Raw genomic sequence first — 12,302 nt, 5'->3', positions numbered from 1 at the left:
CAAACTGTATTGTAGGTTTTATAATAAAAAATCGGGATTTTGTCATTTTTATAATTTAATTCTCTTGTCTGTCTTTTCGAGTCAATTTCTTTAAATAAATGCGGCTTGTGCCGTAATAATCCATACTAGAACAGCAAAACAAATATGCCGTCTTCAAATAAGAGTCACTGGGAATTATGTCGACAATCCTAGTCAAATAAAAAAAAAATCCGCAAAAACGTTACTTTTCATGTTTTTATGTAATGTGTGCCTAAAGCACTGAATTCAGAAACTTTGGATTGTAAATTCTGAAGTATCAGATCAGAGATCGGAACTTTTGTGGAAATTGTCATCTGAACGCTTAATCTCGATATCCAATATGGGAAATTTTAAATTTGAAGATCAATGCTTGATCTCTGAGTCAAAGTTATCCTTGCAGGGTATGACCACCACTAAGATATCGAAGATGAACTAATTTAATCCGTATGTTAGTTTGAGATGGAGATCAATGATTGATCCTGATATTCATGACGTAAAAATTCTGACTCCTGTATTTATTAAAACAATTTTAATAAAATCTTTTATTAATTAAAAATAAAAACAGCATCGATCGACTCCAAATTTGAATTGAACAACATATTTCCCCTTTTAAGCACAGTCCCTTTAAAAAGAAACAAAAATAAAGAGAATTTGTTAAAACATTACGCAAAATGTGTACTAAGCTTTGATCAGTAAAATGCATCTATTTACCACTAAATCTTAATCATAGTGTTTACATCTGACCATTGTGTATACAGACTCCAGAGCTATATAGCTTGACACAAACTTGACACAGAAACATACATTTATCAAACACTAATACAAGCATATCTATCTGGTAAGAAACCCACTGTCTTCATAAACGTCCCTGATACTATCACAGTAAAGAATAAACCTGATTTATCAATATACTACATATAAAAATTATTTATCCCAACCTACAAACATATATTATAGAATTAAAGATATGAGAATGCTCCATAGATAAATAAATAAACATAGATAGCTTATGTACGCAAAATCACCAAGAATTGTACAGTCCGCGAACTCATACTTCTAGGGGTCAAAGTGTACTTCAATGATAAGCGGGGTGGTTTGGTGTTTAAATGGATTTCATAATTATTAAACCACTCAGGAGTGAATTTTATTTTGAGAATATCAAATAATTTCAGTGAGCAATAGATAATTTTGACAAGAACTGAAGAAGGACATGAGAAGGACTAAACTAACTTAAATTTCTTTTTACAGAACTCATGTACACCACAAGTACTCAATGGCATAAGAACAGCCAATGTTCACAACCGACCTAGTTAATCTATATAATAGGAATATCTTTAAAACATCTCTGTACATTTATATCTTTCAAGATGAAAAATGTCGTCTAATGCGCAATCTATCTTTATCTATGGAATGCTTTGACATGTTTAAACCCAACGGATCTGATTAAAAACAAAGAAATCGATTTGTAACTTAACATGATAATTTCGAGATTTTTTTTGCTTTCTTTATCAGTTTTTAAAACTTTGGAGCTGATTATCTAATAGAATTTAAGACCTGTTGATGTATGTATGAAGTATGTAGTGCTATAAGAAAAGTTACCGCGCTCAAAACGCGCGCCAGTTTTTTTTTTAATTAGTAATCATTCTTGGACAGTAACGCCTTTATACTGTCCTTATTATGAAACAATAGAATTTTAACAAAAACCATCTTCTCTCCTTATAGTTAATTACTCTATGCCATAAACTGTAAATACCTTTTACTTCGATCATTTTATCCTAAATACAGGGTTACCCACAAAGTATGAGAATGTAAAGACGACCTGAAACTCTCAAAATATGACGATTTATAGGTTGAATTATATTATGTGCCATGTGTATAGTCTGTTAAGGGCTTATTTTATGATTTGACAAAGAAAGAAACCTGTTTACAGTTACAGAGAGATATGAATCTAAGAAAGCATGGATAGTGTAAATTCTGTACAATCGTCTCTGAACTCACATGGTTTGTGGGTAACCCTGTATATACGAGTAAAATTTCTGTTTTATAATATTTTTGTATTTTTCTTTGTTAAATATTGTAGACAGGTTTAGTATGGCAGACCTTAATATCAATTTGTCGAGAAATTGGAATTTTTCTTCTTCTTTCCTCAAAGGACTGCTTATCTCTGAAATTAATCATAATTCAATTCTGAAAGATTAGTAAAAAGAAAACATAAAAAAAATGCTAGATGTGGAAAAGAGACAAACCAAATCTAAAATATATTTAAAGACATTGAAGAATAAGAAAAATCCATATAAGTGTTTTTCGTCTCAATCTATGCGGATTAATAAAACTTATGTAAACCTGAATTCCTCCATATCTGAGATAAGATTATCTAATTTCTCAACTGCGTGATCTAAACATAGAAATGGATAAAAAATGTCTCAATTTTACGTATTTGTATTCCCGACCTGGTCCTCTTTCTCCGGTATCTACTTCCTCCTCCCCTTCTACTTCCGGTTTTTTAACTTCCGAGTACCCAATCTGAAACAAAGACACCTGCAGATAGGACAAAGAGGATCTCAATGTTTCATAAAATGTAAAAATGCAGACGATTTTAAACAGTCAGCAATGTCATTGTTTCTCTACGCAATATTCGTCTGCAAAAGGGAAGAAACTAGCCATAGATTAATTAAACAAACAGATGGACACTAGATAGCGTCCTTTTAAGATTTAGGGACGTAGTTCATGCTCAATCTCTCAGAGAGAAAGCCTGTTCTACGCCGACGACATCTAGTGTCCTATCTTTTATTCTAATTAATCTATGAACCTAGCTATGAGCTAAGAAAGGCGACAACGAAAAAAAACCCTTATAATTTGTAAATATCAAAATCTCTGTTTTTTTTCACAATTAAACCTCAAGTTTAAAATTTCTTTTCAGATTTCAAGAATCTTAAAGGGAGTGCAGGCATGGTTTGTAACTTCCTATTTTTGGGCACAATCTTTTACAATCTTTTATTTGATTAATCTATTTTCCCAAATTTACTTAATTTAAGTGCATTTTCTACAAAGATTCCTGTGTCAAGGCTTATTAAGTGTCGAAAGATGATAAGAGTGAGATAATTTATATAATAAAACCCCAATATAATACCCTAATAGAAAACAAACTAGATTATTACAGTTTATTTAGAACAGCACTGTAAATAAGAATATAGGGGAAATGGTTAAGAAACAAAAGAAAGACTTTACACAATGAATTTCACGCAGAAACCGCAATAATAATTTTTTTTAATATTTTTAATAGATTTATAGCTACCGATATCCAATTTGTAACCAATGTTAATAACAATCAATTTTAGGACTTATTGGTTTTTCTATAAAAGTGAAATATAAATATATATCCAGTCCTGCTGCACCTTCAGTATACATGAGTTGAACTAGACACCTGGTTCAAGACTAATACAGAAATCAAGATAATCCGCCCACACTTGAACCCTGGATATAGCTATACTTATACCCTGGATACACCTATACTAAACCCTGGATACACCTATACTAACCCTGGATACACCTTTACTAATCCCTGGATACACCTATACTAAACCCTGGATACACCTTTACTAAACCCTGGATACACCTATACTAACCCTGGATACACCTTTACTAATCCCTGGATACACCTATACTAAATCCTGGATACACCTTTACTAAACCCTGGATAAACCTTTACAAAACCGTGGATACACCTTTACTAAACCCTGGATAAACCTTTTCAAAACCCTGGATACACCTATACTGAACCCTGGATACACCCATGCTGAACCCTGGTTACACCTATTCTAGTCTCTGGATACTCCTATTCTACACCCTGGATACATCTTTCATATACCCTGGATAAAGCTGTCCTGGATACACGACATATACATAGAAATTTCCTCTTGAAACCAAAGCTTCAATGCGTTACGTCGTAAATATCACGGCGGACTTTAATTTTCAGGCCGACATACTTTAATAAACATAATTTCGGCCAACATTTTTTTGACCAACCATAAACCTTCTTTGGACCATGTTTGCCACAAAAATAGGCCTGGTTTCGAGGTTTACTGGTAACAAAAAAAACCTGACAAGCAAAATTTATAAATGCAACCAAAAAGGTTTTAATATATATATTTTTAAAAGGCATTGTGAAAAAGTTTGTTATAGAAAATTAATATTACCTTTTTCATCATTGGTCTCCTATCGCCAATTGTATCTACAAAAAATCAGAAAATTCTTTTTTTGGCAAGAAATTAGATTTTTGAATATTAAGTGTATACAGGATTTGATCTAAGGGTGGGAGGGGAGTGGGGGGAGAAGAACATTATTGATACATGGTAAGTACGGAGGTTTAAAATGTCCAGACCCTCTCCTGCTTACACCAAACTAATTCAATAAGTTTAATATCTGACCTGTTCCACGTGAAGGGGGAGATGGTGGTGAACTAAGTGAAGAAGAACATGGAGGACCTGGAGTTGAAGCGGGAGAAGTTGGGTTCGCATTTATTTTCTTTATATGGATTGTCAACATTATCTTTTTTAAATAATCTTTTTCAACCAGGTGCCAGAAATATTTGCTGCGTCCATTGTTTCAAATAAGTATTTATTTATTAGTTAGGTCAAACCAAAGTAAAGGCTTAGACAAATTAGGCCCGGTCTCAGGAAGAAGAAGGGTTTAATTTGTCTCTATGAGATTTTATCCTTTTCGATAGATAGGGATGTAACGTTTCCACTTTTCTAAAAACAAACTGATCTTTTCGTTAACGACATAGAAAAACGAAAAGCGAAACGATCGTTTTTAAAATTTAAAAAACCAAGTCTTAAATTTTTCTATTCAATTCATCGTTTCGTTAACTCAGGTTGGTCGTTTTTGAATTTTTACGATCGTTAACTACCCCATCTTCGTTAACGATCGCTAACGATGTACTTTAGAACTATTTTCAATTAATCAAGTACTAAAGAAGTTTTAAAACAAATTTACATAAGCGTTTTTTTAGTAAAACAACCCTGGACTTAAGCTTGTTGACAGTCCCTTTAATAGTGTATTGGATCTGGTTGGAGGAGGGGGTGGGTCTACTCCAGTATGTATTGGAGGTAAAGATGGGTATGCTCCAGAATGTATTGGAGGGGAAGATGGGTATGCTCTAGTATATATTGGAGGTGGAGGAGGAAATGATATTGGAGGTGGGGGTCGGGGAGGAATATCAGATGTTTCCTTAAGAAATAATTGTTTCCTCTGACTTTAATTTTTTTGATTTTACATTTACTATTATTTTAATTTAAGATATTCTTTGTAAAAAACGGTTTAAAGAGTAAAAGAGTGTGTTAATCAGGTTGAGTTTACAATTTTCACAGATTACACTGATAGGACAGTGGAAAAGCAAAAGCTCTTCTCTCATATATATATATATATATATATATATATATATATATATATATATATATGTATCATATATATATGAGAGAAGAGCTTTTGCTTCTCGACTGTCCTATCAGTATATATACATATATTAGGGTGTATGTATGTATGTGTATGTTACATACAGTTTTCATTTTCAAAATACAAAATTTTTTTTTCCAAAGCGTTTTTAAAGTTCCACGATCAACTCCGGGCACCATAGCTTGTATTATTATATAATAAAAGAACTCACCAAAATGTTTGTTTTCTCGTTCTTGTGTGCAAAGTTTAATCCTAAAAAAGGTTTAACAGATAAATTCTTTAAAGATAAAATCGACGAGATACTCCCCATTTAAGAGCTATATATCAGATTCACAATTTTAAATCATTATCCCATTATTTCTTTTTATTCAAGAGAAATGGCAATTGGAAATTATTAATTTTAGGAAAAAAATTATTTTTTATCAGTTAAATGTGTTGAAAGTATTAAATTGAAAACTCTTTAAATAGAGCACTGCAAACTAGACAAAGGAGAAATTTGTGCTACAACACTGGTACGACTTTGTGACCCCGCAGCGCATCTACTTTTAATTTTTACGCACAAGTATGAGAATAAAAAATTTATTCGTTTACATTTTAGACATTCAAAACAGTTTTGTTTTTCTCCATAGCTCTTTAATAAGAGAAGTGTATGATTGACAACATGAACTATTTCAATTGTACAATCAGGCAATTTACTTTAGTTTAACGTTGGAGAGTCCTTTATAACTTTAAATTACTAAAATATTCCCTTGAATCTAACCAATCTAACTAATCTCACCTGGGAAGCTTTGAACTATTTCCGAGAATTCCTTTAAAACTAAATCCAGTTCCTCTGTCTAAACAAATAATATTGTTTACAATCATTTAAAATGTAAATAATGCATAATTCTTTGAAGGAGATTTTCAAATACATTTCATTTGAGATTATAGTACTATAATAAATTATTAAAGTTAAAATAATAATAATAATCACTACAATGATAACGATATATGACATATTTTCTCCAAATTTGTATTTAAACTTATATTTTTAGTTTTATAATCTTTTACACTTTGTTGATGTTAGAAATTGTTGATATTGAGGTTGAAATTCATTTAATCGTTTTTTTTAACACATTTATAAATGAAAGCTCATTTAGAGTAAAATAATCTTACATTAACCATTGTTTTGTGTTTGAAATGTTTGAGTAAGAAGTAAAGTAGTACTGAGTCATATAAATGTTCACTGATAAGTCCGAACAAATATATTATTTCTACAACAGGGGCGTAGTTCNGGGGGGGGGGTTCAATGGTTAAAATGCGACGTTTGGAATTACAAGAATTATTTTTATAAAGAAAAAACTTGATGAAAATAAGGTCGAAAATCTTTTAAAAACTTTTTATGTTTTTCAAAAGTCGGAAGCCGATTTTTAAACCCGAATTTGTTTAATTGTAACACGCGATTTTCTCTGTGAAAATTATCTGGAATTTTTTGGCATGAAATCTCAGGTTTATAGTAAAGGTATTGAGACTTTGTCAAAAACTCAGGTTACACTGCATTGATAGGGCACTGTGATAAAAAAGTCTCACGCTCTCAAGCAAAATCGATGAGAATTTTGCCAATTACTTCTTAAAAACTAAAGCTTATGAAGGGCAACAGAATAGCATACATGAGTTAGAGCGGTAAAATCTAAACACAAGGCGTTATGATACTTAAAAATTGATGAGAAGCTGTTTATAAGCTTATTCGTCCAGATTAATATTATACAGAATCTGTTTGTATAATCGAGTTTGAGTTTTCATGGATATTAGAAATGTTTTTAATATATTGAAATATCCAATATGTATATTTAGAGCAAGATTTTAGATTAAATAAATTATCATAACTCTTTTCTAACATTCTTTTAAAATAAATTAAATCTGAATCTATACCAGGTTTCTTGGCAAAAGGTTTGAAGCTTTCGGTGCGTTCTGCAGTACGCTGACCGATGATATAGTAGCGTTTCTAGTGGACAGTAGATTAGAAAACGGTCCTTAGAAATCACATCATTGATCGTTTAAGATTGTTTAGATAATGTTTCTCATTTTAATTCCATTTCAATTGCAATAAGCAATGCTATTTATTAACAAGAATAGTTTATTTTAAATTGCAATAACCTTCGCCAGATTTGCAAAATTTAAAAGTATTCAGTGTTTTCAAAAAATTAGATAAGCAAGTTCTCCCCCACATTATTTATGCATTTAAGACCCACACAATCGGCTGAGACTTTTCAAAATTTACTTCAATTATTTAAAATATAATAACTATTTATAACATTGTTATTTTGGTTCGCAGTGTTATAAAAGTTATTATGAAACTATTGTCATTCATACTCACTTCATCGCGAACTTCATAATGAACTTGCTATAAAGTTAAGTTAGCTGTATACAAAGAGAATAGAATATATATTAGAGTGGAATTTAGACAATCCCTCGGTATGAATGTTTTCAGTCCCTTTCGGCCTGAAAGGGAGTTCAAAGTGTACAAATCATGTAAATATACAGTATGTTCCCTAGACCGTCCATTTCAATTTCGAATTTTTTAAAGCTGTTAAATAAACTTTATAAAATTAATTAGGTGAATAAAAAACATCATTTGATTTATAGTTATAATGGAAAATCATCGTTTGTAAAGTAAAAGGCATAGAGTCTATGTGAAATGATCATTGGTTAATTATGAAACCAGCTTATTTCATAATTTGGTTTTCTTTTAATATTAATTTTAGATTTTCTATAAAATCATGTTCCAGGGCCCAAAAAGTTATATAGCAAAAATATGTGATCGAGTACACCTGCAGCATGGAAACAGTACAAAAAAATGGCCGTTTTACACTTTTTTCTAGTAAATTCCACTCTAATATATATTCTATTCTCTTTGGCTGTATATTATAGCAATGCGCTATATTTTTCCTGTCTCTTGGCTGGTGGTTTTATTATCAATATTATCCATGTTATTTAAGAATTGTAAGAAATGGTTTCTTCTGCTGACTGAAACAACTGGTGAAATATTACAAACTCTAATCTAAAAAGTGTACACCGAAAAAATGTCTCATTAGTATCAAATGAATCTTAAAGTTGTTTTCTACGATACTGCACTTTCAACTCAACTACCATGTCTAGCAAGTCACTCCCTTTAAACCTCTCGTATTAAACATGATTTGGAGCAAAGGAGTTTTGCCACAAACTTAAATTTGCTAATCCCCATATCTTTGCAACTTTATAGTGTTAACTTTGATATTACAAACTTACACTGTTTGATTTATAACAGTTTAAAATATCAGAGATCTACGACATTGGTTTGCAAATGTAAAGGGATTAAAAAGTCAGAATTTGTGGCAAAAACTCTATTCCTTTGTAACATTTTGTTTTTATTCAAGCCTATAAATATCTGTATTATTCAGATTTTCTCAGTCAACTTATTTATTTAAAGTTATAATTTAGGTTTAAGCCTCAATAACTGCAAAAAAATTTAATTTGCGCAGTCAATTTAATATGTTTGAAATTTTTTGTTCACTAATACCAACAATTTTAAAAAAGAGAAAGTAAAAGGGTTTAATTAGATAAACTAAAGGCAAGATAAATTACAAAATATAAGTTTATAGAGGACGTGAGTCAGACTCTAATAAAACGCATAAATAACTTCCAGTATATATATTTCTTATAACTTATTACTAGAGGGTTCAGAACTAGAGTCAATATCGATATCGCACGTGTAGACTGTAGAGATGATATCAGTACTAATGCCCCGTATTCGTTCTATCTCATTCTGTGGAATCTTGTGGAACTAGTTTAACGCGTCCAGGCATCGTCTTCCACAAGTTACTAATTATGAATGAATTTAGATAATAGATGAAAAAAATAAAAATAAGATAATCTTCTATTTGATAAAGCTCTTCTCTCATATATATATTTGTATTTATATAAGCTATAGCTGGCCTAACGGCCTGAACAAAATGGCTGACATTTTTTGAGGGAACCTATGGGTACCCTGGGGGTAACATAGGCAAAAAAATATTTTATTTTTTAGATAAATAAATGAATAGTTAAATAGCATAAATGAAAGATTGAAATGATAAATAATAGAAGGGATAAACGAATAATTAGGTGAATAAGGATAAAAAGGAGAAGGATAAATATTTAATGAATGAATGAAAGATTAGATGAAAAGATAAATTGCTTTCCATCCCACACCTGTGCTACCATATTCTGTAACTAAGTTGAACTAGTGGAGGAGATATTTTATAGTTCTCAACTACTTGCACATCTGATGAATACTGTTTACCAAATTAGGGTTTCCATACCTAGGAGGGGCCGTAGGAGAGGATTGAAGTGTTTAATAAATATTTTATTCGACGACTCTGATGTTTTAAAGGTTTAAGGGATGGATTATGATTTTATAATTAAATCGCAATTTTCGTTGCATTGGCAACTCATTCCATTCGTAATCTCTTTAATGTAAACTGAGTTTCACTTCAAAAGAAATTGAGTCTTGGCCACAAACTCTAATTTTCTAATCCCTATATCTTCGTAAACCTTAAATATTTCAAACTTAGATTAAATGATCTAACAGAATTCATAGATTGACATATCTGAAGTCAACGACATCGGGTTGCAAAGATAAAGGGATTATGCAACCAGAGTTTGTGGCAAAGACTCAATTCCTTTGCAGCTTTTTTTGCTCATGCTTTTTGTGTCCGCTCGTTCCATAAAAACATAGTGTGTGTGGATTGAAGAATATGATGCTCAGACCTAAGTATAATCAGTGTTTTATGAATTGGTTTGCTGCGGATTGCTGAGATCTAGAGATCTTCAGCCCTCTCCTAACTTGGATACAGATCTTGAGATTAAGGTTTACGGAGATCTAGAGATCAAGAGCCCTCTCCTAACGTGGATACAGATCTTGAGATTAAGGTTTACGGAGATCTAGAGATCTACAGTTCTCTTCTCTCTTGGAAAGATATCTAGAGATAAAGGTCTACTGAGATTTAAAGATCTAGAGTTTTCTGCTAGAGATCTATAGATTAAAGTTTAAAAATATCTATAGATCAGTTCTCTTCTCTCTTGGATAGAGATCTGGAGATAAAGGTCTACTGAGATTTAAAGATCTACAGCCCTCTCCTAACTTGGATACTGCAGATCTAGAGATTTGTGGAGATAATAAGTGTCGGGCCCCTCGTTCAATGTTATTAACCTTTGACATTTTTGCTACTCTTTTACATTATAAAATGATATCACTAAATTGCTGATTTTCTTTTTTATGCAAACAAAAAATTGTTTATCCTGAAGTCATAACTATTGAATTGTTAATCTTGATATCACTAAACGCTTCGGATCCTTCCAGACTAGTCCCAGACCTTGATTCGACCAGGCTAATCCCAGACCTTGATTCGTCCAGGCTAATCCCAGACCTTGATCCGTCCAGGCTAGTCCCAGACCTTGATCCTTCCAGGCTAGTCCCAGACCGTGATCTGTCCAGGCTAGTCCCAGACCTTGATCCATCCAGGGTAGTTCCAGACCTAGATCCATCCAGGCTAGATCCGACCTTGATCCGTCCAGGCTAGTCCCAGACCTTGATCCGTCCAAGCTAGTCTCTGACCTTGATCCGTCCAGGCTAGTCCCAGACCTTGATTCGCCCAGGCTATTCCCAGACCTTGATCAGTCCAGGCTAGTCCCAGGCCTTGATCCGTCCAGGCCAGTCCCAGACCTTTATCAGTACAGGCTAGTCCCAGACTTTGATTCGTCCAGGCTAATCCCAGAGCTTGATCAGTACGGGCTAGTCCCAGACTTTGATCCGTCCAAGCTAATCCCAGAGCTTGATCAGATACAGGCTAATCCCAGACCTTGATCCGTCCAGGCTAGTCCCAGATCTTGATTCGTCCAGGCTAGTCCCAGACCTTGATCCATCCAGGCTAGACCCAACCCTTGATCCGTCTAGGCTAGTCCCATACCTTGATCCGTCCAGGCCAGTCCCTGACCTTGATCAGTACAGGCTAGACCCAGAGACCTTGATCAGCCAATAATCAAATATTCAATATTAAAGAGACAAAACGTTCTGCGTTATATCTGAGAAGTTGTTTTGAAATTATCATTTTTTTAAACAAAAAGTCCCAATTGATGTTAAATTGAATACCATTTAAATAGACAAAAAATCATCTGCAATTATTTAAAGGGAGTGTCTGGCTATGTAAGGTAGTTGAACTGAGTATGCAGAATTGTCGAAAGCTTCTTGCGGCTTCATTTGAGACATATAAAACATTTGAAAGATCTGTAGATCCTGAGTTTGAGCGCAAAGTCGACGTTCAAAACTCCTGAATTGCGGACGGCCATCTCACAGAATGAGTTTTTATTAAATTATTAATTAACGAAGATATAAAATGTAAAAAAGTTATATAACAAATATGTAATAGGCAATGCGCGGAACACTTTGAGAAAATAAAAATTAATTGTCATAATAAAAATAAAGGAAATATATTTTATTTTCAATTTATTTTCGTCATGTGAACGGTCCCTGTTTTTCCCCCTGATTTCGCGGTTTTCAAACCGGATTTTTGGAAAAGGTTTAATGGTGTGCGGCATTATTTTCAACTGCGCACTATCAACAAAGTTTTATAGTTTTGAGATTGTATTTATAGTGTTTCGGGAATAAAGCATTCCACCCTTGCATAAACGTCCGTGATTATTTCATTGTGTTAATTTTTATGCATGTTAAAAGAAAACATGTATGATAGTCAGGGTTGTATAATGGATATAGAATGGATTTTTTACGACTCAATTTGGTAATTTCCTAGACAACGAATTTTGGACCAACCCCT

The 12,302-nt window shown here is 32.7% G+C and overlaps 1 protein-coding gene across 3 annotated transcripts in view; it reads right to left on the bottom strand.

The window, feature by feature from the left end:
• The window catches only part of LOC111713225 (thyroid receptor-interacting protein 6), a 29,106-nt gene extending 19,335 nt beyond the window's left edge, over positions 1–9,771 (bottom strand). Inside the window, exons 1-9 of one of the 3 annotated variants that reach the window (XM_023488048.1) lie at positions 9,682–9,771; positions 6,251–6,308; positions 5,684–5,724; positions 5,065–5,247; positions 4,446–4,542; positions 4,215–4,249; positions 2,469–2,556; positions 2,362–2,413; positions 2,119–2,182 (exon numbers count right to left, since the gene is read on the bottom strand). In XM_023488048.1, the coding sequence (XP_023343816.1) occupies positions 2,119–2,182; positions 2,362–2,413; positions 2,469–2,556; positions 4,215–4,249; positions 4,446–4,542; positions 5,065–5,247; positions 5,684–5,724; positions 6,251–6,308; positions 9,682–9,693 (630 nt within the window). In that variant the 5' untranslated portion in view covers positions 9,694–9,771. Of the gene's footprint in view, positions 1–2,118; positions 2,183–2,361; positions 2,414–2,468; positions 2,557–4,214; positions 4,250–4,445; positions 4,543–5,064; positions 5,248–5,683; positions 5,725–6,250; positions 6,309–6,627; positions 6,696–9,681 lie in introns of those variants that run through there. The other 2 variants (XM_023488050.1, XM_023488049.1) reach the window with 2 other exon arrangements.
• Positions 9,772–12,302: the final 2,531 nt, after the last annotated feature.

This window comes from Eurytemora carolleeae, unplaced genomic scaffold, assembly GCF_000591075.1.
Source record: "Eurytemora carolleeae unplaced genomic scaffold, Eaff_2.0 scaffold1393, whole genome shotgun sequence".
Classification (NCBI taxonomy): Eukaryota; Metazoa; Arthropoda; class Copepoda; order Calanoida; family Temoridae; genus Eurytemora; species Eurytemora carolleeae.
Note: the sequence above shows the minus strand (reverse complement) of the source record. Positions and strands in the feature narration are given on the sequence as shown.